Source organism: Colius striatus, chromosome 1, assembly GCF_028858725.1.
Source record: "Colius striatus isolate bColStr4 chromosome 1, bColStr4.1.hap1, whole genome shotgun sequence".
In the NCBI taxonomy this organism is placed as follows: Eukaryota; Metazoa; Chordata; class Aves; order Coliiformes; family Coliidae; genus Colius; species Colius striatus.
Window position 1 is genome coordinate 91,140,448 of NC_084759.1, and position 26,732 is coordinate 91,167,179.

A 26,732-nucleotide genomic window follows, 5' to 3' on the forward strand; every position below is an offset into this window, starting at 1 on the left:
CAACAGAATGACTATGTGCTAGAAAGAAGAGGTGGGAAACAGTGCAATTCAGAGGCTGACAATGGGTCAGCTTCATGTTTTGATAATATTTTCTGTCTGTGGAAGAGATCAAGAATTGACTTCCTTCTCAGCCTTCCTCTGTGTGTGTGGGCAGAGGCACAAAGCTGAAATGTCAGGGATACAGCAATGCCATTGCACAAGGTTAACATTATATTCAAAAGTCACAGATCTTGAAAAAATCTTCAAGGCAAAGGAAAAAAAATAGAAAGCAAAAGAGGCTTTGTATTTTAAAATTAAATGAAGAAAAAAAGGGAAAGTGATGCCATTAGAGGCAATTTGATTAATCCAGCCCTTGACAGCTTCTCTGCCCTAAATAGAACTTGCAACATCCATTTTCCTGCCAAATCCTTTACTAAGGCTCTCTCAAGAGAAGATGTCAGTGACAGCACAACGGCTGCTCATTGCTCACCTGGGCACTGTACAGATCCTTGTAGCCTCCCATGCTGAGAGAGGCCATCATTCTTGCCCTAGAAGCTTCTTGGCTTCCAATGCCTTTCAGCTTGCATTACAAAGCAGGCTTTGAATGGACAGCTATTAGGAAATGCATCATGAAGTGTCCCTTATTTTCAAATGCTCTTCATTTTATGAATCCATTTGGAGAACACAGTGAATGGTAATTGCACGTGAGGCATAGTAGTTTTTGCTGTGTTGCTAATGAGAAGTTTGTGGTTGGCTTATTTCATAGCATTAACTGCAATATAAAACACTCAAAAGTAATCTATGCTGCCACTCAGCCTACGAAGGACTCCTGTTCCTCTTCTTCCATTCCTGATCTATGGACGATTGGCAGGAGAAGGCATCTAGTTTTTGAGACCATAATCCCTTCTATCTGGGATTATTTGTTGGTCTATAAAACACAAAATAAAGTATGACTCCTGCTACCATTAGAAACTGGTCTTGCTGTTGGTTTTGAAGTGCAATCCTACTGCATCCTTAGGGGAATTTATCCTTTAAACATCACTGCTCACGTTATTTAGGACAGGACACTTAACTAACTTGTAGAAGTTACGGCTGTTAACCTTGAACTGTGGTGACCAATCCAGGTCATTTTGTTGCTGTGGGGGTTGGGAGGGGTGCCACAAGGACAGCAATGTTTTCTAGGCTTGACCTTAAGACCAATACACAGACAGAGAGCTTAATAGTATGAAAAGCCACCCAGTCAAACACAGCATACAGTAAATTAGGGGATGTTGTCATTCTTGAGGCCTTACACTGGTCTTACAAGTTTTCTGCCCAAGAGTTCCCCTGCCACTACAATAGGAAACAGACCTACAGACTCACAGACTATATTTTGGGAGATGTTCAGAATGGCAGAAATGGTAAGCACGTCATTTTTTGGAGAATGTGGATCTTCAGGGGAAACAAGAGAGGAAAACACTGGCTTTTTAAACTAGCTAAAGCGTCCTTTCATGACAACAGCAATGCACAGAAGGCTGCAGAACAGAGCATGAGTGTGTGGCTGAAAAAGGGAGAATGGTGATTTCTAAAATGGGGAACGGACAGGTTTGACAGGCAAAGTAAATCATAGTTGCTCTTTGTTTAGGAACATAGGAGGAGGAAATCTGTACATTCTAGAGTACAGACCAGAAGGTAAAAAGGGAACATTCCCTTAGTACTTCCTATCACGCAGGAGCACAAGGAATATCTGCTGACACTTGCAGGTAGTGGGGTCAAGATGTACAGCAGATGTCTGCAGAAGAACAGTCCATCAAAGGCAAGAAAATGGATCATCCATTACATCTGGAATATTGTGTCCAGTTCTGGGCCCCTCAGCTCAAGAAGGACAGGGAGCTGCTGGAGACAGTTCAGTGCAGGGCCACAAATTGGTGGAGAGGAGAATCTCCCTTATCATGAAAGGCTGAGGGAGCTGTGACTCTTTAGCTTGGAGAAGAGGAGATTGAGGGGTCACCTCATTAATGTTTACAAATATGTAAAGGGTGGATGTCAGGAGGATGGAGCCAGGCTGTTCTCAGTGATGTCCAATGATAGGACAAGGGGCAGTGGGTATAAGCTGGAACATAAGAGGTTCCAAAGAAACGCAAGAAAAAATTTCTTAACTGTGAGGGTGAGGGTTCAGGAAACCCTCAAATTGTGCAGGGTTTGTCAGGGTAGCACTGCCTGATCCTTTCCCTCTTCTTGCACTATTCCCTATGCAGCGCTGGTGTTCACAGTCAGGTACTGCACAATACAGACATTTGCTCTGAGCCAGAAATATTCTGTATTTCTGTAACCTACCTGTGTTGGGAGTTACCTGAAACTATCACAATGCACACCTGAAACAGGCAATTCAATGTCCTTGCTGGCTGTCAGAACCTAAGAGCAGGCATTGAAAAACGTATCACTACCAGAGAACAGGGACAAAGGCATCTGTCTGAAAATAACAACACTTTATTTGATTTTTTTGTTGTTGTTTTTACATTATCATAAATGTTCTCTAGTCTCAGAAAACAAAGCCCTAATTTGAAAATAATGCACATACAAATTCTCTTCTTAAGGGTATTAAGTATACAGAAATATACAAAGATTTCTCTATTATTGTAATATGTCCTCAGAATGCCCCACATCCCACATTTTTACTCAAGTCCACTGTACTTGTAAAGCATAAACTACAAAGGTAACAAGCAACCTGAAAAAGACATGGTTTATATAATATAATTATATATATGTATGTATATATATATCTACAACAGTGCAAATATATCACAGCGTGCAGGCAGCAATAGTCTCTAGAGAAGCGTAATAAAATTGATTCATAGTAATGCAAATGCATTACAGAAACAGGAGACAACAATGACATATTAGATATACAGAATATGCACACTTTAGCACGCTGATTTAAAATGATACCTTGCATTGACTCTTGCTTTGAAAACAAAAGAACAGACGTTAAATAATTCAGTAACAGATTCAAGGGCAGTATCTCACAGTAAGGTCAACTGACTCTGATAAGGTATTTCACAAATCTTTACTGACACAGGTAAAGGCCTGGCTATACTACAGGACTTGTCTTCCTTTTAGAGAGAATCAGTGTAATCTTTTCCTTAAATTCCATTCACGTTTATCATAATTTAAGAGCATTTTTCCCCCCCATTTTTTTAAAAATGCTTATCACTAAGTCACATTTGTAAAGGTTGGTACAATTATCATTGAGGCCAGGAAAACTGTTTTTTTGGAAGTAATAGAAAGGAGTCTGTGTAACCATTACCCTAAATGGGCTACTAAAGTAAGCTTCAATCAGGTTGGGAAAAAAGACATCACAGATGCCACTGAAGTAAAAAACCCTGTCAACCTTAAAAATAAAGATCTCCGTGTTGTCTTGTAACCCACTTAAAAAGACATTTTAGATTTTCTTCCTGAAAGAGTAAAGCACACCCATAGATCCATCACATTAGGTATTCTATAGCTCAAAGAAATCTGAAAGTCATCCTTCCACCTCTGACTACCTCGCACTGTTCCCAAGCAGCTCATTTTTACACCCCAGATTGATAGCAACTACAAATATGTAGTGGTAAGGACACAAGCAATTGGTAAGCATGGGCTGAGCTGCATGGAGCCCCCAGAAGGAAAATTGGTTGACAAAATCTTGATGTACCTTGAAGGCATAAACAATACAGAGAATGCAGGCTGGCGGGCTGAGACCTGGCGATTTCTTGTGCCAAAAGACATGTATTTTGACTGGTCACTCTTTGTTTTACTGTGTTGGCAATGGGTCTCAACTCAAACATAAATCTCTTACAGGAAGGCTCTAGAGTTAACAACTGCATAAAGTTACAGTTCACCGTAAGATTTCCAAATAATAAAAGCAATGAAGCTAGAATTTGTGCTCTGCTGTCCCATTACTCCTTCCCAAACTCTATGTGAAATGTGCACAGCAACAGAAATATGCTAACATGGGCGCAGAATGAAAAGGAAACTTGTGAATGCTTGCAGGCTCAACCTGAAACTTTTGGACGTGTAATATGCAAATGATACCCTGGGTTATAAAACCACTTGCGGGATATGTTACAACAATCTCTTTATCTATTATGAAAACCATTACTTAAGAACAAGGCAAGTAGGAGTTGATCCCTGAAAATGCTACACACCTCCCTGAGGACAAACCATACTCACTTCTTGTCACACTATCTAATTCCAAACCTTCTGCTAGTGCTCAAAACACATGCCTAAGAAAGACCACAAAGGAGATGCTAAGTTCATTGTGAAGGATTTCCTCTGTAGCTGCCCGACTAGTCCCCATTAACTAGAGAAGAAGCTTGGAAAATCAGAAAAAAATGCATAAACTACTGCTCAGTAAGTCCAGGAAGCTGAATTACACTGCAAACATTTCAATTTATCCACTTCAGGATCATTGCAAAAATTGGAACCACACTGGTGTAACCAGGATCCAGGCTTCCTCAAGCTGACACTGCCTCGAATAGTCCTGGGAACAGGCATGACTTCAAATGTGGCATCTGCTACAATAAAACTCACCATACAGCCCAGAATTCAAGTGACTAGGAAAAATGCCTACCTCAGGGCTCAGGTCCATAGTCATTTCTTTCCTTTTATTACAGAGAAAAGTAGATGATTAACTCAGACTGGGCTTCTCATTTTTAGACAGCTATGGTTCTGTGACATAAACCATCCCCAAAACCACTATCCAGTTGATGATAAAAACCCGAATTTCATTGGCCAAATCATGGTATCCAGAGTTAAAAGCAGCATGCATGTAATTTCCTCTTATTTCACACCTGGACCCTAACAAGCAGGCCAATGCTGCGACTGGCCACCTGCACCTCAGATTCTACCTATGCATTTAGAAGGAAGCTCTGCCTCACTGCTGCTGCTGCAGCTGATGTCCTTCTCAGTCATGTTCATACCAACTCACAAAGCTTGGCCCAAAACAAACACCCATCAAGAGAACTATTCTGTTTGGGAAAGCATTCAAACTTTTGCTTACATCACATTCAACTCAAGACAGCTGATGTACTTCAAAATGCTCTCTGAATACACCAGAGTAGTTCTACTGCCAGACTGGGACAGAAAATGCTGGGCTCAAGCCAGCTTCTGCTGTGTTAAGATCAAGGAACATCAAAACAAATCCCACAGACATCAAAAACTACGCACAGAACTAACTTAACACCAATGAGGAGCTGATAACCAATCCAGCAGTGCTGGGGGACTCTCCTGCACTATGCAGAACAAACACAAGTAACCTTCTTTCCCAGACAGCCACCAAATGAGACTGAATCTGAAGCTCAGTGAGCAGAGGCAAAGTAGAAGGTGGTGCAAAGCTGCAGAAAGAGGTATGCCTGCCATTTGCACCCTCCTCACACACATTTTCTGAGGAGCTCTGTCTGGAAACACCATCACTGCACCTTAAGTCTCTCCCTCTGCTCTTTGTTACCATTCCTGAATATGATTGTCACAGAGCAGAAAACAAAAGAATAAAGTCATACTCTAATAAAATATTAAGATCCTTTCCTGCTTAGCTTGGAAAGTAAAAATAAATGTTGACTTTGTTCAAATGTAAAGCAGCCCTGGATTGGCATTTCTGGTATGGAAAAAAACAAACAACACAGAAAGTTCATTTTGCCTTACCAAAACTAGGCAGACAACACAAGCAACTATGGAAAGCAACAGTAAATATGCAGAAAAATATACACTCAAGTCCATCCTTGATTTTCATTCTCCTCTTCCCCTCATCAGAAGCATTTTGCGATTCAAAAAGATTAATCTGAGATCGCTAGTGACCAACCTAAAGCAAACGAGCTTCTCAATACAGTCTCTGAGTCTGTTTAGACAGCCAACATCTCAGTCTTCCTGTAGGCAATACAGTCCTCTCCCAGCAAAGCACTTAAGCCTGGACTTAGAATACATGAGTTGTTCCTTTGATTCCCATGAGACAATGCAGATGTGAGAAGTTACTAGGTTCGTTAAGCATTTTGTTGGAATGGGGCTTGAAAGGATATGATTAGAGTCAGAAACATCCACCTAGTGATGAGTAAACAGGACAGGCAGTGCCTCTTCTGTGAGGATCACTGGGGTGATGGTACGGGTCACTGTGTACCACATTTCTTTCCAGACAACACGTCTTTCTGTTGACAATATAGACTTTGACACAAAAGAGTAGATGGAAATGCCAGTCATTGGATACATCCAGTACTTTTACTCAAGTGTTCATTAACTTCCACTTAAAAAACAGCTCTCCCTATTATGTGTGTCTACTTTCCTTCCCTCTTACGAAAAAGGGTATCCTGAGATCCAAATATTAAGAAGTGAGCAGGATTTCAGCACCTGTTATTCTTCTGTTACTCCCTTCCATTTATAAAGATGACTTTTTCTCAATTTCTTATGTGAGTAGAGTCTGCTTTCCAATTCTTTAACTGTAAATAATATATTTTTTTTAAGTTCTTTGAATAAACTTTCGGGGTTTTTCAGATTATATGCAAGTTTCCGCAAAGAAAAACAAGAACAAAACATCTCAGGTACCTGAAGTCTTAACTGATGGACACAGATACCAAAGCAGCATGTCAAAGCAAGTCAAACAAGGAAGACAACAGAACACTAAAGTGTTCCTCCAGTTCCAACAGAAATCATACATTCAGTCCTCAAGAGACCTTAATAAACCTTTAGCCCCTTAGGGAACTTTTAGCCAGAATGTGAGAGATTCAAATGGTAATAATGTCATTGATCTCAACCAGTTTATGGCTATTTATACATGGCTGTATAAACTGATGATGTGAAGCCTTCAGAATCCTGCTGGCCTTGTTATTCTTTCACGTGAAGCCTCTAGAACTTCACAGTGTGCTTCCTTAACACATGCTCAGCTCATTAACCCGGGAATGTGTTTTATACCAGCCTGTTAGAATTTATTTGCACATAAATAGAAAAAAAAAAGCCAAGCCGAGACTACATTAAATATCTTTGCAGTACATGAAAACATAATTGAGATGGACTTTAAACACTTCTGTCCCACAGCAGTGCCACAGAAGATGTCGCTAGCTCATTTCAGAGCTAAGAAGGGAAAGAATGATTCTCTCGTTTATGTGTCGTGCTGAGTTTCAACTGAATTTATTTCTTTACTGTGGTACTACAGACTCCAAGTGTTCCTTACAATGTAACTTTCAGCTGAACACTATCAGCAGACGGCTGGGGAAAAATGTTATCTAACAAAAAAAGGAGTGACAAACAATTTTCGAAAGCATGCAATTTCTTGGGAATACCTGTGGCAGATCAGACTTCTGGCTACCTTAATACAACACAAAGTTGCAGTACAGGAGGACACGTTTCAGACTAAAGAGGTAAAACAAGAAAGTCTACGAAGAGAGGAATAGGCACAGATAACAAGACAGCATCCAAGGAAATCATACTGCTCAACCTGTCTAGATGGGAGAAGATAGGATTGCCATTCTGTAAGCTAACAGTGTTGAAATGTCAGCAAAGTTACTTCATTTGGTGCACTGTAATAGATTTTCAATGTGGTTTTTGGTAAATGGTGTGGGTAAACACAAAATATGAACCCTGAATGTATTTAATGCCTTGATTATCACCCTCTTTCATCCCCAACTAGCCTACAGCTGGGCCAGCATTGTGCAACCAGAGTAATTTGGCAAATGTAGCCTTTTTGGGCTGCTTGGAAACAGCATTTGAACTGCCTGTCATATTCAGACATATGTTGAGAGTCTTGAAATAATCAGGGCACATTGTGCCAAGGGATTTCAGCTTGCGATTTACATAGTTATGAGCATTATTTAGAATACCCAAAATTCTTCATTTCTGACAGCCACACAGATCCATACCTGCTTGTGATTATGCCTGGAAAAGCTTTAGAGCTGTGTAAAAGCTTTTTTTTAAAAAACAGCAACAAAATTATGCGAAGAGGTCACGTAAACTTTTTTCTTTTTAATTCTACACTAAATATTGACCTTGCTTTCACAGAGGGCTGGGAATTATTTTTGAGGAAAGTCCAGCTAACTTTCCTAAAAAAAGACTTCCTAAAACAAGTCTTCGAGAACACAGGCCTAATCCAAGCTTCCTGAGTTTAACAGATACACTCAGGCTATGTCTGTATTAGTAAATTAAACAGAGCGTGGGCACAGGATACAGAAACAACTGTCTTCACTCCTAAATGGCAGAACTGCAGCCCAGCATTGACAGAGTTTCTCCAGACAACGTTCGAGCTCTGTTTAGAAGTTAGTACAGTACAGGGAACCATTCCCATTAGCCCCAGTTGTCTGAGGACTAACAGAGCTGGTCCTGGCACTGTTTAGTTTGCTAATACAGATATAGCCATGGAGTCTTCAAAAACAGTCTGTGAGCTGGGACTGCCAGTGGCCAACAGATGCACAAGGCATCTCTTCATCTACTGACATGGGCTGCTGAGCTCCTGAACAGTTTGCTGACATCAAGCTGCTTCCAATCTACAAGATTCTACATATGAACAATGTATTTCTAGAATTTGTAGCTTTGACTCGGAGGTGTGTGACACGAAGGTGAATGCATGGGAACAGCAAAAAGTAGTGGAAATCACACAGAAGCTCACCACAGTGTCCAACATGAGTATGGGCAATAGCATTTCATTTTGGATTGAAAATCCAAACCCACAAATATCAATGACAAAATTCCCGTTAATTCATAACCAGAATCCTCCCTGTCAAATTTACAAAGGTGAGATATGGAAATGTAAGGGCTTCACTGGTGTTCAGATCAAGTAGCTATTTAATCCCATGTCATGCATGTAGACTTTGGGATGAGAAAAACATTGTTTGGCTTAATTATACCTGCAGTATTACAAGGGTGTTAGCAATATCTTGTGTGTTGTAGACATAATAAACACTGCGGAGTCTCCTTCCTTGGAAGTCTTCGAGACCTGCCTGGACACGTTCCTATGCGACGATCTAGGTGGATCTGCTTTGGCGGAGGGGGTTGGACTAGATGATCTCTAAAGGTCCCTTCCAACCCTACCATTCTATGATTCTATGAGGCAGTCACAGTGTTTCAACACAATACCCCACACTTTGAGCTGTGGCTGGTTCTTGAACCCCATCAGGCTTTAGGGACAGATTCTGCTTTCACAACTTAAGAACAAATAAGCCTTGGAGTGCTTTGATTTTTTCTCATTTGCAGGAGGTAGATCAAACAGATAATGAGCAGAGTCAGCATTTTAACCACCATAAATACTGAAGATATATAAGACACTGCAAAAGAACATTTTTTTTCAATCACTCAGTGACAGTTTGAACATGTCTGACTGCCTGTGCCCTCTGTTGGTGTTTCCAAATATGGACCACAGGTTTAGTGCAGACTCAGCATCTGCCTTTTCCTCCTATCATTACAGTTTTCAGGTATGAGACCAGCTCGACAAGTAAAGCACCAGAATTCTAAATTTAGATAGACAAAAAAATAATGATTTGAATCACTTTAGGCTTGTTTTAAAAAAGTATCCATATGAAAAAGATATCTTTACCTTATTAATTCATACATTTACAGACTTTTGTCCAGAAGGGGTAGTTCTATGGTAAAGAATTGCAAAATAATACATAGAAAACAGCAACAATGAAACTTTGAATTTAAAAAGATGAGAGAATCTTATTTTCCTTGCATCCCCCACTTTGCACCTCATTACCTTGTCAACTATAGATGACAAAACAGTTACACTCTTTTGGCTACCAGGAATAGTATCCTAGTGACCTTATCACAAAACTGGTTCTCACAAGGGAAGTTCCTGTAGACTGTTTTCTTTTAATTACAGTTACACTGCCTCAGTATTGATATTCTGTGGTGTAAAATTCCCTTCTATTTCTTCTTCCTAGTTAAAGCTAGAAAGTGTAATGAAAACATGACCCAACCCAACTGGACTGATTGGCTTAACACTATTTGTCCACTATCCCATTGTGGTTCTCTATGGGCTAGGTCATAACAGCATCTAGCTGGGCACTGGAGACAGGCCTGCCATAGTGAGACAATGTCAAGTGCCCTCTATTGCATGTCTAAAGATCTTCCTACTGCATTGTTTTAGCTGGTTTTCCTTTACCTCTCTGCTCGGATTTTGTATCTGAGAACAAAATAGGCAATTAGGCGCAGAGAGAAGAAGAAAATCCCAAGAACGATGAAGTCCAGGTAAAGTTTGGCGTTTTCTACATCCAGTTCTCTCAGAATGGCCTCTGATTTTTGAAAATGGCAAGTGTCATCTTTGTCACAATGCAGATCTTCTCGATCCAGTCCATAGATGGAGAGAATAACTCCTTCGAACCCATATCTGGAAAGAAGACAGATGACAAGGAAAAGTGTTGATGATCTATTGAGAAGCACTCCACAAACAATACAATCCCTATGAGAGACTGCCTGAAATGCTGAGGGGTTCAATGGCATTCTGACACACATGTCTCAGGGCAAGTTCTATCCCCTCTACAACCAAGTAAGTAGCATGTCACTGGCATTTTACATAAGATCAAACAAGGGCAAAAATTTTGCCTTTAGTTGCTTCCAGTTAGTGTATAGTGAAATTTCTCCAAAGGAAAATGTTAAAATAGAAAGGCTGCGGGAACTGGGGCTGCTTAGTCTAGAGAAGAGGAGACTGAAGGGGGATCTCATTACTATTTACAAATATCTAAATGGTGAGTGTCAGGAGGTTGGAGCACTCCTTTTTTCTGTGGTATCTAGTGACAGGACAAGGGGTAATGGGATGAAGCTGGAACACAAAAAGTTCCATTTAAAGATAAGAAAAACTATTTCACTGTTCAGGTGACAGAGCCCTGGCACAGGCTGCCCAGAGAGGGTGTGGAGTCTCCTTCCTTGGAGGTCTTCAAGACCTGCCTGGACATGTTCCTGTGTGACCTGATCTACGTGAACCTGCTTCTGCAGGGGGGTTGGACTAGATGATCGCTAAAGGTCCCTTCCAATCCCTGCTATTCTATGATTCATTCCATGAAAGCAGACTAATTTCAGCTCAGTGATATACATAACATTTTCTTCCAAAATAAGGTGCTGGCATCAATTTCTCAGTTGAGCATACTGTCTCCATTATTTCAGAAATCTACTATTGCAAATTTCAGGAAGATCTGCATGCTGTGCAATCCCACTGAACCCAAGGGAACTGACACGGACTTGTAGCTGATAATCGGTACCAAATGTTCTTATTTATTTCACATCACATACAACACAAAATGCAGTGAGATAATGTGGCATACATCATAGAATCATAGAATGGTAAGGTCTGGAAGGGATCTCTAGAGATCATCTAGTCCAAGCCCCCTGCTAAAGCAGGTTCACCTAGATCACATGTATGTGTTTATACTCTAAAAGAATGTGCTGTGAACATAGTCTCTTTGGCACCCAAAATAACCAACCCAACAAGCAAAGGCAAACAGACAGCATTTCCAGATAGGAGGTTAATACCATCCCTAGCAGTACCTGACATAGGAAATGTAGGACATCCACTGGAGGTATGTTGGGATGGTATCAAAGCTGACAAAAAACCCAGAGAACAGAAGCACCGGGATGGCAGTAACTGGGCCCACAAAAGTGGCCACCTGTGAAGAGAAGGAACAGACAGTCTCTTGTCAGAAAGAGAAAAAAAAAATTAACATGTTCTTTCCATTTGATGACCTGACCTCCAGTGAGGAAACTGGTCTCTAGAAGAGCAGACTTTCCTCATGGTAAATCCTTTGTTTTGAGCCAAACCTAAACATGCAATGAAAACTTCTTATAATGCTACTCCCTAAAATTACCACAGTTCCAAATACTAGGAAATAACTGATTTATTTATGAGATTTCTTGTGAGGGCGAGGTTGGATGCTGTTAGTGGATGAAAGGGGATGCCTCTTCTCTTTCTAAACCTTGTACTAGTTGATGATGCTGCTGTGCTGAGATCTGTCCTTTGAAGGACCTGAACACACCAAGAAGTTTACAGAACAAGATGGGTACTGTGATTCCATTGCTTCTCTGGAAATGAGACTCCTCTTTCTAAACATTGTCCTCTCTCACTCTCCACTGAGAACACACAGACCTCCCTTTTCTTTAACCCCAAAGAAACAATAGCTTCAAGTGGTCCTAAAATGTTGATAAGATGATAAGGAACACCTCTGTCTAGGTGGCTTTGGTGGGAAAGACAGATCTTGGTCCAGCCTGTCCTCTCAACAATCCCTCTAGGGCAAAAAGCCATTTAGGTATCTCTGGAGAGAGCAGAAGCATAGGGGTCACACAACAGGGCTATGCTGGTCTCCAGTGGGCGGCACAGAGAGGGGATCAAGCCTTCTACTGTAGAAATCTTAAGAGCACCAACGCATATCAGTGTCTATATCATCTGTTATCACAAACACCACAAACAGTTCTGCAATGGAATAGTCATCTCAGCACATCTCCTGCCAGGAAGCAGAATGGAGTTACATGGCGAGCTTCCAGTGTGACAGTCATGCCAACAGCTGCTTCTTTCCCTTCCTTTGTAGAAATTTAGTTTCTACGTAAGTATTTTCTTGCCTTGCCTCCTGCAACTGCTTTGTTTGTGTATAGAAGAACCCTCTTCTCATCATCATGGCCTACCTCCTCTTTGTGGATACACAGAAATACATCAGTCCTGCAGTTTCTAGGACCCACTCAGCCTGGGATGAATAGCTAGTGACAATCAACTAAAGCAGACGCAGACACAGCCCCATTCAGATGTAGAAGGAATTTCAGGCCTCATATCCAGTGCATGTGTATGTTGTTTAAGTTGATAATAGTTGGAAGCAACAAGTAGCTCCATCAGAACAAGACAACTCTCCATCTGTCACCTCTCAACAAATATCTTGGGGACACAGCAGCAGTTACAGCAAGCTGCCAGTGTTAGGAGACAGCAGAACTCTTGTGAGACTACAAAACACTGCCAGTACCTGGAGGGAAGTGGAGGCTGCACCTATGAGAAGACCCAGTGATTGTGCTACCAGGGATGTCATTGTTCCCAAGGCTGCGAAGAGGACAAACCGCAGTGCATCAGACGGCTGTGAAGTCATCCAGTACACAATGCTGCAGTAAGCCACAGGAAACATGATCTGCAAGGAGACACTCTGGGAGTTAGTCCACTGAAGCCAAACATTCACTGTTACTCTGAATAAGATAAAAACATGGGGAGCTCTAGTCAAGCCATAGCTCTCAGCCTTTCCAGCATGTGACAGACATGGCTGAAGAGAATAAACAGATCTACCATGGACAGTGATATCTATTTTACTACTTGGGAATCAGAAAACAGATCCCGCTCATAGTCCCTTTTGACCCCTCTCCTGCAAAACAGCAAAGATCTCATCTCTTTACTAAAAAATATTGGCTCAGGTCTCAGCTTTTGTGAAGTCCTGCTGTTTACTCTTAGGGTGCTTCTCATTTTGACCTGAAGCTTCAGCACACGTATATGGACAGTTTCTCCACTATTCAGATAGATAAAATACCAGTACTAATCTTCCTGGCAAGTGGACTTGCCGTTAACTTAAATGGTTCTTGTTTTATTAAAGAGTAGAGCATATACCTGAAAAGGGACATCAGCCATGGTTTTGGCGAGATAGTAGGCTTTCAGGCTGTACCAGTAGTTCAGATGTTCTCTAAGAAATACTCCCATCTCAAGAGGAACTACAGAGAACAAAAATTAGTATGTCAGGTTATCAATGTGCAATATTGTTGCACATAATAACATAGTTTATCCATATCTAATCCTGCACTGTTGCAGTTTCACAGTGGGACTGGGAACTCTTGAGGCCTTTGACAGGTCAGCAATAGTTTCAGTGGTTTGTAACGAAATATAAGAGGGCAGCCCTGAGAGCTGCTCACTCTTTAGACTATGTACCAGTCTAATCAGATGATGTGAACCCCTCCTTAAAGGGGCTTTTTGAATTAAAAGTGGTGCCAAATCTTAAAGGAACCAGATTATTCCTTTTGGTCCAGCAGGGAATCCAAAGAAAGTTCCCAGAGGAAGTATGAACAGTCCATACTGGAGGAGTTTGCTTGTGACACTACATGAATACACTGATCTTATGCAGTAGTCATGACTTAGAAGTCCTAGAGAAATTATCACATCCTTCCTAAAACCAACCATAAGCTCAGACAAAGTTGAGATGCACTGGCACAAGGGGAAATCCCAGTCCAGGACTGTAACAGTGTTCTGTCTGGGCTGAGAAATTCTGGCAAAACTGGGGAAAGAGAGGTGCCATTGGACAAGCCTATCACTATCTCTACGGTATTTTGGTGAGTGCAAAAATTATGCCCACACATGTCTTAGAAGCACAAGTCAAATGATACCTTATACAAAACATACATTACAACACCCTCCCACTTTGCTGCAATACCCTTGTCCGTTGATGCAACAGCATGACTGGTACTCACACGTAAGGACAGTTGGCATAAGGGCAGCAAACATAAGAAACAACATGGAAAAAAAGAGGAAGCCGGAGTTGCTGAGGACTTTCTTAGCTTCATTGCCAATGCCTAAGTAGAGCAAGCCAATGAGCAGCCCAATACCAATGTGGGAGGTGATACGCAAGTGCGTCAGGACCTACAAGCAAGGAAAGAGTAGTATTGGTGATTGAAAGGCTGGGCTCAATGTCAGCTATCACAATATGACTGAAATCAGATACACAGATGGCAGAAAAGGAGTACTTATGTCCACAAGAACTCATATAGAAATGTTAATTTGCTAGTGGCAAATTGGGCTTCAGCTAAGAAAAACTTAACTGTAGGAAGCTTCCCAGTGCCAATCAGACACATGGCTATCACAGTACAGAAAACATTTTCCTGTAAACGCAGGCAGAAACTGCAAATGCTGCAACTTGAAATCTTACTGACAATGCCACAGAGACATTGGCTCTCATTCATTGAAAGAAGACTTTCTCTCCGACTAAGTGTCCCAAAGCAGAAGAGAGGCAGAAAAGGTTATTTCAGGCTTCTACAGACTAATCTACCTTAATCAGGCATAAATTAACCTTGTCCGTTTCTCTGCAATACAGTATTCCTACAAAAGGCATGGAAGAACAAAAGACATAAAATCTGGAACAACTGCAGGCTTTACGGTTGAGCAAGAAAAAAAATATCTCCAAACCAACACTATTCTTCAACCCATGCATCAGAAATTAAGTTACAATTTCCTCTTGGTGGAGATGAGGAGAGGACCATATGATCCATGGTTAGTGCTCGCACACCTCCAAGGAGTGTGCTCCAAGGGTACGAGAGACATTCACAGAATCACAGAATCTTAAGGGTTGGAAGGGACCTCACAAGATCACCTAGTCCAACCCCTCTGCCAGAGCAGGACCATCTAGAGTAGGTCACACAGGAACTCATCCAGGTGTGTTTTTAATGTCTCCAGAGAAGGAGACTCAACAATTCATTTGGGCATCCTGTTCCAGTGCTCCCTCACCCTCACAGTGAATAAGTTCTTCCTTGTGTTTCTTTGAAACCCCTTGTGTTCCAGTTTATACCCATTGCTCCTTGTCCTATCATTGGACATCATTGAGAACAGCCTGGCTCCATCCTCCTGACACCCACCCTTTATGCATTTGTAAACGTTGATGAGGTCATCTCTCAGTCTCCTCTTCCTCAAGAGCCCCAGCTTCCTCAGCCTTTCGTCATAAGGGATGATCTTGTGGCCTAATCATCTTGGTGGCCCTGCGCTGAACTCTCTCCAGTAGCTCCCTGTCCTTCTTGAACTGAAGGGCCCAGAACTGGACACGATATTCCAGATGCGGTCTCATGATGGCAGAGTAGAGGGAGAGCTGATCAGCTCTGATCAGCTAATTGAGCAACATGGAGAATGTGAAGCTTGGGATGACAAAAGCCCTCCCACATGAACACGTCAGTTTATTTTTGACCAGATATTTGGTACTAGAGCAGATGTGCAAACTACTCCAGTTTGCAGGAAATTCACAAGTTAATTCTTAAATGACAAATGCACTATAAGGTAAAACAGAAAGGGAGAAGAGCAAGCTATGGCAGAGAAATGTGCTGGCAAAACAATAAATCGGCGTTATATGGTTGAGAAATAAGAAGATGCTTCCTAACCATTAAAATTGCATGGTTCTGGCACTTGGACTACATGATCTTTCAAAGCCATTTCCAATGCTTAAGATTCTGTGGTTCTGCCATGTCTTCCCAACCTGAGCACTAGGAAAAACAGCTGATTGCATTTAGTACGGTATTTGATACACTGTTTCTCTCTCTGACAGAGAAGGAATACTGTGGTTATCTGATAGCAGAGGCCTGGAGACAATGGTCCAGTACATTTCTACTAGGCCTGTGTGGACATATATACATTGGAAACAGTCCTAAAGAGGGTGCAGGGCAAAAGCAGGGTAGCTGCAGCCATCTGGAGTTCAGTGAAGCTCAGCTTACTTTGTCACAAACTTACTCATGCTGAGCTCCACATGGCTCAAGTGCTTTCGGTTTCCAACCTGTCTTATCTGAACCTACCATGAGCTCACAAGTAGAGATATATTGTCTGGCTTTCTCCTTTTCTAAGATACATCAATACAGCAATATATATTCATTGATATATTGTTGCCCCCCACCCCCATCATGTAAAACACTGAAATCCTCCCAACATATAAAAAAAGTTGTAGATAACCCCTACTCATATTTATCAAACTGCAAATTTGCCACAGAGAAAAGCAGTTGGCCAACCAGTACCAATTATACTGTATACATGTGAGTTCCTTGGACAGGTGTGCATGAAACGTCTAGATGAAGAAGCTTATCTCCTTAACTCATGCCCAGAGGACATTTCAAAGCATCAGACAACGTAAATAGTCATACCTCTTAAATTCACAAACAACTCAACTACTCAGAGAGAAGAAAAACTCTCCCGAGGGGAAAAAAAAAATGTTCACGCAAACTAGGCACCCAAAATATTTAATGAACATACATGAAAACTGCAGAGTTGGGGATTTTGAAGGAGATTGTTAATTTTTTAAAAAAGGTGGAAGAAAAGTTGTTTTTTTCCTTGGGAATGAAGAGCTTCATTATGATACTTACTTCATCTTGATGTCAAATGTATGGAATGAGAAATATTCCCTTTCCAGAGAAGCAAATTTTTTATTTACAAATCTTCTGTTGTGAAAATAAAATCTTGAACTATTCACTTTACATCACACTTGAATTATTATCTCTGCCACTCTGAATTTTCAGGGAAAACTAATTTTGTGACACACCACTACAGCTCCTCACTCACTTTTCAGCACGATAAATAACTGTATAATGGACCTGCCAGCACAGAGTGGCTTTAAGCTTTAGGTTTTCAGGCCAGATGCTTCTGAGTTCCTCTGAAGAAAACTGTTGTTCACAATTAAGACAGTACAATTAATAGCAAGAATGAAAGATGAGTCTCTTTGCTTTGAAATTCTGTGATGATCTTTATGCACGGGCTGTTGGACAGGACCTTTAAGGCATATTACACCACCTCACAACCAACTGAATAGATCTTTTGGCTACAAAAGTTATTATAAAGGCAGTCTTACCGAATCTCTCATGATGGTGAGAAAAGTTCTTTTGAAGAGGATACAGAACTGGGTTAGACAGCTGGCAGAGAAGCTGTGGCAGCCTTCTGTGGAGGAGGAATCCTGCGGAAACACATAAAAGAATAAACTTCTTTCTTTGCAGTATCTTGCTTAGTTTCCATTCACAAAACCCCAGTCTCATCAGCTGAATGTCCCCAGAAACCTCCTCCATTGACAGAAGATTTAAATTCTCTTCCTCCCCCTCCAGCCTCAAGCCATGCCCATCAGTTGTGATATACAAAATACCTCTTCAGAAGGCCGATGCCAGAGGAAGGGATTCAACTCATTCTCACCGCCAACATCTCTCTTGTAGTCTGTGTCACATATCCTCTCTCGTACTGCCCTTACCAGCCGGCTGTTCTGGTCTCCATATTCACCAGATGCTACTTCCATGACTACAAAAACCAGAAGCGAAGTTACTGCTTTACACTTCTGACTAGTCACAAGCCTTATTATTAGCTGCCCTTGACTATCTAGCATTGACAGAAACAGAACTTTTGTCAAGAACGAGCTCTAAAATGCCACATGCAAAGTCATATGTATATACACATAACTTAAATGTATCTTTCTATAAATCTTCAGGGAGTTCTCTTTATCCTGGAAGTTAAATGAACCATTTTAGAGGAAAGGCAGTGAACAGAGAGTACTCTTGGTAAAAAGAAAAAAAACAACAGTCTATATTTGTGGCACTTACTGCTCCTTTGAAATTAAGAAACAACAATGAAATAACTCTCACTGCTATTCACTGTAAATTACCACACTGGTATTGTTCACGATAAAAAAACGGAATACTGGAGCCACTTCGAAAAGCCACTAAGATTAATTACTATAAAGCATCAAGGAGTATGTTTTATCTTTTATTTCCTGGACCTGGACTTCCACTAGACAGACTCAATAACTTTTACCACTAGATGGCATTCAAATTACTTAGAAAAAAAAATCAGAGTATTTTAACTTTGGATTTTGGTACATATACCTACACATGCACACATGTATATATGTACAAAAACATAAAATACACCATGGCCATCATTACCCTGAAGGTGCTAATCAAATACAAAATAAATTAAATAAACTAAATAGTCCTTACCAAAATCTGCTGGATTGTGGTAGGTTGGGCAATTCAAACCCAAGTCTCTCAAGTAAGGGACTAGGTTTAATACCTTCCCACGGTAAATGCATTGACCTTGACTTAAAACATAAAGCTGGAAAACAAGGCAAAGAAAACAAAAAGAAGAAAAAAAAAGAAAAAGAAAGAAAATAAAGAAAATGTGAAATAGTATCAAAATATTTGAACCTGCTATCTGTATGACAGCAATCCATGAACCTAATGACCTCTTGTCCCTGTGAGAAGAACATGTTGGGAAGATTTGTCACCATGTGGAATGACAAGTAATGGAAAATGAGATGCTTAAGGTTTGAATTCTGTAAACAATCCTTCCAGGACTTAAAGGATGTCAACAGAGAAATAGGCTAGTTTCAGCCTTAGACACATGCTGGAAAGAGTCAAGAAAATTATGGATATTTTGAGGTGGGAGATAAAGCTGGTGAATGCAGGAATGAAAGGAGAGGTAGAACAGCACAGCAATGGGAAATTACTTTAGCCACATTACTGTCTTTAAAGAAACCTCCTTACCCAGATTGGCAATCTACAAGAGCTTGTTCACCTAATGGTGTAGTATGTTTTTTCTTATCTCACACAGGACTAATTTAAATCTCCTAACAAGATTACAGTAAATTTAAATCCAACCTAAACACACATGGTCTATGTCCTCTTGTTAGGTTGGAGAAAAGATCTCCAATCGACTTCATTTTAATGATTATTATTTCACATAAATAAACTCTTCTGAATTTACACCTGTGTAGCTAGGAATAAAATGTGTACTAGCAACATTGCAGACATTGACACTAAAGCTCTTTTTGCTCTTAAATGACTCTAATTTATTTTACTGACAGCCTTGTGCCCAGGAGAAGCAGTGGGTGAAGGCATGAAAATCACAAGTGCAACAATCATGATTTCACAAACGTACCAGACAGATTCTTTAAAAACATTACATGTAAATAATGAAAGTGAGCAGAGAAGAGGAAAAAAACATAACCGAAAAGAGTATGATTGACCTAAAGTACACATAAAAAGAAAGAGTTTGAGAATTATACCTGATCAAACAACTCGAAGAGTTTAGCACTGGGCTGGTGAATTGTACAGATAATGGACCTGCCACCTTGGGCTAAAGCCTTCATCAGAGAGACAACCTGAAAACATGATGCACTATCCAAGCCACTGAATAAAAAGAAAGACATTTGTTATCCACAGATCCACAGGCACCACTCAAAACTAGCACATTTATTTGCTGCTTTGGTCTCTCACTATTATCCTTTTATAAATTTTCGCTGTAGCAGTTTAATTTTATCATATGCCAACCTATGCTTGTATTTCTCCATCAGTCTTTTAATTAAGTTGGAAGCATGCCTGAGAAGGAAAAATAGAGTATTCTCAAAGCTGCCTTAAGGGACGTCTACATTTTAGGACTGCAGATTTAAAGGCTCCCAACTTTAACGAACAGATACATATTCACAGGTCACCCAGTGTCCTCATATATTGATCACAGAATTTGATGCTAAATATGCTACGTTCGTTATTAAAAGTCACATTTTAAAATGCTTACAGCCAAGCTATCTTTTCTTGAGAAAGAAATCTCATGCCACATCCTCAAAATGTTTACTTATCTTCCTTCCTGTTTTAGTTTGCGTCTCCCTTAAAAATTATTTATGGTCCTATGGTCTGGCAGTTACAGTGGAAACCCAAGGAACTAAGTACCCAAATCAAATTATTTCTTGTGGCTTTATTCAGTACGTACAGGCAATACAAAATGAACCTTTTCCAGTGACTTAGAAGTAAATAACCTTTCTTCATCACGACTATATAAACAATATTTGCCTATCTTTAATTTTTGGCCTTGAAGTACCTGGTTGGTTCATCAAAAAACATGACAGGAGGATTGTTCACCAGCTCCAAAGCAATGGCGAGACGCTTTCTCTGGCCTCCAGAAAGACTCCCAGTCCTCGTATTGGCACATGTCAGCAATCCGAGGGCTGTCAATATTTCCTTTACCTAGAGGAAACCAACAATGCACCATTTAAATTTGTTAGCACAAAAGAAAAGCCTCCTTACTGACTTTCCTGGAGAATGTAAACTAGCTCATGACTTTGTTTTGCCATTCATACTCCAAAGCCCTTTCCATCTAATGGTGCAAATAAAGGTGGATCTTAAACATTTATTAGATTCAGTGGGGCTTAACAGCCTATCATTTACTCTCTTGACCCAACCTCTACTTGTTTGTCCTACATGACCTGTCTCAGTATGGAATCCTTGGCTGTGAAAATGGTGCGGCAACTAAGTTTATAGCATCCCTTGGACACAGCACAGATATAGACACAGTGCAAGCAAGAACATTCTTTCAACAGAACTTCTAGGCTGTATTTATGAGGAACTGGAGAACAGTATAATAAAAGTCAGTGGTTTCTATAGAGCAATGACTTGCTCTTATCTCATCTGTTCTTCACAATTTACTCTTTAAAGTGCATCCATTAATTTTAAAGTGTTCTCCTCCTGATAGTCAAGTTGTATGTCACATATACTCTCAGATGTCTGGGTTCTCCTCAAGCAACAGCCCCAGGAAGGGTACAGCTTGTCCCAGGGTCTTTGCAGCAAAAAGAGAGTAATCCCAGCTACTGTGACTTTTTCTGTTTCAGTGATTGTAGATCTGGCCTGGTAGTCCCATATAAGGAAAACAGCTCTTCAGTATCAGCAAAAACATGGACATAAGAAACGAGTAAATCCAAGCTACATGGCTTACAGAATTAAAAAAAAAAAAATCACTTAAAAGGTAGAAAGAAAGCACAGATGCTTAATACTTCACTGTAGTACAGCAAAAGGAGCTACCAGTTTTTAAAGTAGCAGTTACTTGGATGGAGGGACTTTCCAGAAAGGGTAGCTAACATGGAAAAGTCTGGCTAGAACAACCAAGGTCTGATCCTTCTTTTGTCCTGACTTTGATTTCCAGGAGCCACCTCTCTCAGTGAATAGGAAATAAAAAAGAACAAAAACCACTAACCCTGATTCTCAGGGAGGAGAGCCCACTTACCTCCTTCCCATTCTCTCAAAGAAGGATGCTACAAGACATGGGCAGCACAAGTTAGATAAACTAGAAACAAACTACGGTCCCCTGAAGGATTTTTCACTTGTCCCTACTTTAAACAAGCATCTATGATCTTGCTAACAGAAGCAGACACGTTAATGAAATTTATGTGATAAATGTTTATCTTAAAATTTACAACAATAAAATGAATGACCTAGTCCAGCACAGGCCAGTAACACTAACCAGAAAATGACTGCCCTTCTAATATGTGTTGAATAAATACATACTTTAGGCTTTTTTTCCTCAAAGAGCTGTTTGGAGTTACAGTGAGAGTGTAAACGAGTGAATTTGTTTGCTTGACTTAACTTAGTAAAGTAAATGAATTAAGATTTTCAAAGCACAAATAAAATTAACAGCTGTTTCTAAAGAAATGTATTTTCTTATTAAAAAAAGTAATAAGAGAACCAAAGCAATCTTAAGCAACCAAACATATGTTGATTCCTGTAAGTTTCCCTCTCTGGAGTGTTTCCAATTTTCAAGGATTCTCTTGAGCTTGAAAAAATGCCAAACATTCCAATTTGGAAATAGATAATAGACAAAAGAAAGCCATGAAAATGGATGATCTACCTTTGAAGTTGACATAATTTTAATATTTCAGGCAAATGGTATACTTTTCATCAGATGATTCAGAAGCAGTTTCACCTTCTCATTTATAAACCTCTGTTTAAGAATCACATGCCAACTACTGCCAGAGGTGGCTTTTACTAGAGTAAAAGACTCCTCTGAGATGGTAAAGTCCAACAAGTCAAGTTCAGACCCCTATCAGATTGTAAAAAAAAACAAAAACAAAATAACTAAACTGACATCTGAGGAAGAGCAGGAAGCTTCTCATGTTCCTGAGACAGCAGGCCAACACTTTCTTGTGTCCATGCTCCACTCCTACTCCTGTGTCTCTCCATGTCCTCCCCTCCTTCTCCACAAGTCAGTTTGAAGTTGACTCCTGTAAGGTGGCTTCTTCCTTACATGATTTTCACTTGTATGATTTTTTAATTTACCTATGACTTTAGGAGCACAAAATGCATCAAAATGAAAACCTCATCCTTCTTTCTATTTATGTAAAAAAAGAACACTGAAAAATCATGGAAAGTCCAAAACTTTAATTTTACCGGAGTAAACATAGCACAAACACAGGGAGTTTCCTACACTAACAGTAACTCCCTTTGCATTGCTGGGACAACTGAGTTGCTAAGTCACTAGATGATTCCTCCAACTGTTGTCCCTAACAACAGTAGAAGGAGCAGAGAGCTTTCTTGGAAGGTAAGTCTCAATGTTAGCCATAAGCCCATGTTACGACATGAGCCACATTAGCCCTCTGCACCACCCCCACATAACAGAGGCTTGCTCCTCAACGAGGCAGTGTATGAGAAATTGTACTGTCTCCTTGTTGGTGCCGTCTTATGCTGGACTCAAACACAGCGTGAGGATGGCCCAAACACCTCCAAACACTTTCTGAGCTACCACTCCACGTTCCACAACTCTCTCAGTAATCTGAACTAGCTTAGCTTTCACAAGTGCTGTGATTTTTTTATGTTTAGCTCTAGCCATTATCCTCCATGGGCATATATGGGTTTGAAATATGCTGTGCAGCACCGAACCGTTTCTTCTCCTAGGCTATGGCATGCTCTGGTAACTCCACACGAGCAGAAATGAAGCCTGAGCTCTGAGTGTCCTTAGGAATACACAGACTAAGACATTTAAAATGCAAAATACATGTGTATAAAGGGCACATTTCCAGCCCTTTAAAGTATAACTGAGATAACCAAATTCAGTTGAGGAAGTTGCCTCATGCACAAGCTAACACGTCAAAAGACATTTTGTCTGGTCACACACCTCCAAGATATTTTCTTTAACAGGACAGATCTGTGATTCTGTGTCAGTATAAACGACAGGGAAGAATCATGGCAATCACATGTGTGAGAGGATCACATTTCCTAGCACAGGTACTGTCTTGGTTGTAGGTCTCTATGGGCAAAAACACACCCTGATCTCCCTCTCACGCAGAAAAGTCGGATGTCAGCCACAGTCAGAAGCAGGACAATGCATCAAATGTGCAAGAGTAAATTGTGCAATTAATTTCCAGTGTTCTAAAAAGATACATGTCTGTTTTAGCCTGGTTTCCCGCTTGTCCAAATCTCAGTCACCCAACTCAGAATACATTAGTCTGTATCTTAACTGCAACTACATTAACCTCTGCAGTGCAATGATATGCACACCAGCAGAGCCATAAAGATCAATGCTTTCGAAAAGGAGCACAGAAATTTCTGCAGCAGTTATAAGAACTGCTGAGTTTCCCATTCGTCCTTGGAAAAATTAAGGCCTGCACTCACCATTGCCAGACATGACTTACTTACTTCGCCACATGTGAGATGCCTGAGGTCTCAGAAATACAAGTAAGAGAATCTAGGGTGCTGAGGTACACTGAAAGGAATCCTACAAAACCTGTGGATTCATTTCAGTAGAACTTTTACAGGTACCAACTCAGTCTCATACTGAAAGCAATTTTCATATAGATTGTAGTAAACACTCCCTCCTAATGATACTTGTCAACGTTGAGGTTAGGATTTATTCTATCATTACAAGTCTCATGTAATTCAATATTAGATAAAAATGTCTGCTTTACAGAGCTCACTTTATGGATCTCTTTGGCATTCCTCTTTCTCAGTTTGATGGACAGTATACATACCATTTCTCTCCTGCCTTCATCTTTCTCTTGAAGTTTCAGATGAGCAGATACCTGCAATGCAATATAATGGAATTTGATTTCAAACTGGTCTGAAGCACAACAATCAGTTACAGTGCATGTCTCATCCTAATAATAACATCTAAATAATATCCCAATGTACCATTTAAATAAATTCTTTCAATCCAGTCAGGAAAGTTTAAATTGATCTATAATGTACAAATCACAAGCACCACTGTGCAGTAGGTAAGTGAGTATAATCTGACTTCAGTAATCACTCAAGCATCTGACAAAATGCCTATCAGAAATAAAGGCCATCCTGCAAGTCAAAGAACTTGAGAATAGATGGGGGAGTCATGTTCTTTGCATAGCCACTAACTTCCCAGGCAACGCTAGAATCGGAGTTTATTTGTGCTTCATCTATGTCATAAGGATAACCAAAAAACTTTGCCTTTCTCCAGAATGTGAACAAGTGAGTACAGAAATAAATAATCTTGTGAAAGATGTCATCTGCTGTCCTAAGAGGTAGCTCTACAAAACATTATGATTAACCCCTATTAGAAGCAATTAAACTCTTAAGTAATTATTTTTGTCAGAGCCTTGATTGACTAATTTAGACAGCAAGTATCATCTGGGCCCAATTCTACAAAAGTAGTCCTATGGGATTCTGACTACAATGTTCAAGTAAACAAGAGAAGAAAAACTTCCTCACAGAGTTTTTTGCAGAAAATTAGCCACATAAAAACTACAGTGATTTCTTCCAGCCTTAAAATCAGTGAATTGATGCTAGTATACAGTATGAGCAACCTTAGCCTTATTTTCTTAACATCCTCTGAGAAACATAATCTCTTCTCTCAAATTGAAATGTAATTTCTAGACTGATTAGTCAAACTGGCAATTAGTAAGCTAACTGATGCTAGGAAAAGCAGTAAGAATTTATGTTGCCTGTAAGTCTTGGATTATTCTAATTCCTGTTGTTTTCCTGTGAAAAATTGAAAGAGAATTTATACAATGCCTTTATTAAAGAAAAGGTATGAAAGAGTAGAAGTAGCAGAGAGTGCAAGCTCAAGGCAATTTTTAGTCATAACACAGAAGATGGGAAGAGAGGAAGAGAAAAAGTTACTCAACTACTATCCATAAAGGCTCATTCTATGCAGAATTGCAGGTTCCATTCTCTGAGTGGTCTAAACAACACAGCCTTAAATTTTCCTGATCATAATACTGGGCACAAATTGAAAATGATGAAGCTAAAGATCAGATACCCTAGAAGGATAAGTCTGAAAGGGAATTTAAGGCATCATCGAAATATCAAGTACTTTCATTGAGTGAGACCAAATAGACATAACAGCTCATGGCATTACCAGGAATAAGAACATGTGCATAACACATATTTCTCATTTTTTCCCAGTAAAACAAATTCGAGCAAGAAACAAAGATCACCATCATAGCTTCCTGGACAGTCAGATGAGGAAGAAGCATGTCATCTTGCATGATGTAGCAGGAGACTTTACGAAATGAGCGCAGGTCACGAGGTTGTCCATTGATGAGAATTTCTCCTTTCATTCCCGTCTCTCTGAAACAAACCAGGAAAATAAAACATCTGTGAAATATCCTTTTTTTTTGCAAACACTGGGGTAAGATTTCCTCTGCTGTTGTCTCCAGTAAGCCATCAGGCTAGCGATCTTATCTTACTTGGGATTTTCATTGTTACTGACCTGTATCCTGCCAGAATGTTCATGAGCGTTGACTTCCCAGCTCCTGAAGGACCCATAATTGCCACAAGTTCTCCGCTGCTGAACTTCCCTGAAATTCCTTTCAAAAGGGTCTTATAACCTGAAAGAAGACATAAAAGTTCACCAAACCCTTCGCAGTCACATCTGGTGGGCAACAAATGTTTATTGACTCTAAACAACATTCACAAATAGTTGTTACCAGGTACCTATTGAGAGGCTGACGCTAAGATCAGCACACTGAACAACTATCAAAAGCCAAATTCTGATCTGAAGCAGTAGCCTCCTATTTCTGCACAAGTAGTATGGTGAGATTACAGGATCACACATTCTTGATTAACACCAAGAAAGTTTTCAACCAGGGCTAAGAAGCATTGCTGCTATTTGCTAAATGCTCTCTCAGAGTGCTGGTGTCTCCATTACTGTATCTCATACCCCGCAGTTAACATAACTCAGCAGCCTTGAGCAGACAGCCTTCCAATCATTGCAGCTTCACTGCCAAAATTCTGCCCTCTCACCAAAACAACAACTTCTTGGAGAGTAATACCCAGGATCTCAAAAGGCAAAGCCCTAC

The 26,732-nt window shown here is 40.2% G+C and overlaps 1 protein-coding gene across 2 annotated transcripts in view; it reads right to left on the reverse strand.

Annotated features, from left to right (window-relative positions):
- Nucleotides 1-2,432: 2,432 nt before the first annotated feature.
- Nucleotides 2,433-26,732, reverse strand: part of ABCG1 (ATP binding cassette subfamily G member 1) — a 56,688-nt gene continuing 32,388 nt past the window's right edge. For both annotated transcript variants that reach the window (XM_062000785.1, XM_062000792.1), the window contains exons 3-15: nucleotides 26,144-26,261; nucleotides 25,869-26,001; nucleotides 24,432-24,482; nucleotides 20,516-20,661; nucleotides 19,707-19,830; nucleotides 18,640-18,754; nucleotides 17,796-17,944; nucleotides 17,511-17,612; nucleotides 14,389-14,557; nucleotides 13,538-13,638; nucleotides 12,912-13,070; nucleotides 11,455-11,573; nucleotides 2,433-10,300 (exon numbers count right to left, since the gene is read on the reverse strand). In XM_062000785.1, the coding sequence (XP_061856769.1) occupies nucleotides 10,072-10,300; nucleotides 11,455-11,573; nucleotides 12,912-13,070; nucleotides 13,538-13,638; nucleotides 14,389-14,557; nucleotides 17,511-17,612; nucleotides 17,796-17,944; nucleotides 18,640-18,754; nucleotides 19,707-19,830; nucleotides 20,516-20,661; nucleotides 24,432-24,482; nucleotides 25,869-26,001; nucleotides 26,144-26,261 (1,715 nt within the window). In that variant the 3' untranslated portion in view covers nucleotides 2,433-10,071. The remainder of the gene's footprint in view (nucleotides 10,301-11,454; nucleotides 11,574-12,911; nucleotides 13,071-13,537; nucleotides 13,639-14,388; nucleotides 14,558-17,510; nucleotides 17,613-17,795; nucleotides 17,945-18,639; nucleotides 18,755-19,706; nucleotides 19,831-20,515; nucleotides 20,662-24,431; nucleotides 24,483-25,868; nucleotides 26,002-26,143; nucleotides 26,262-26,732) is intronic.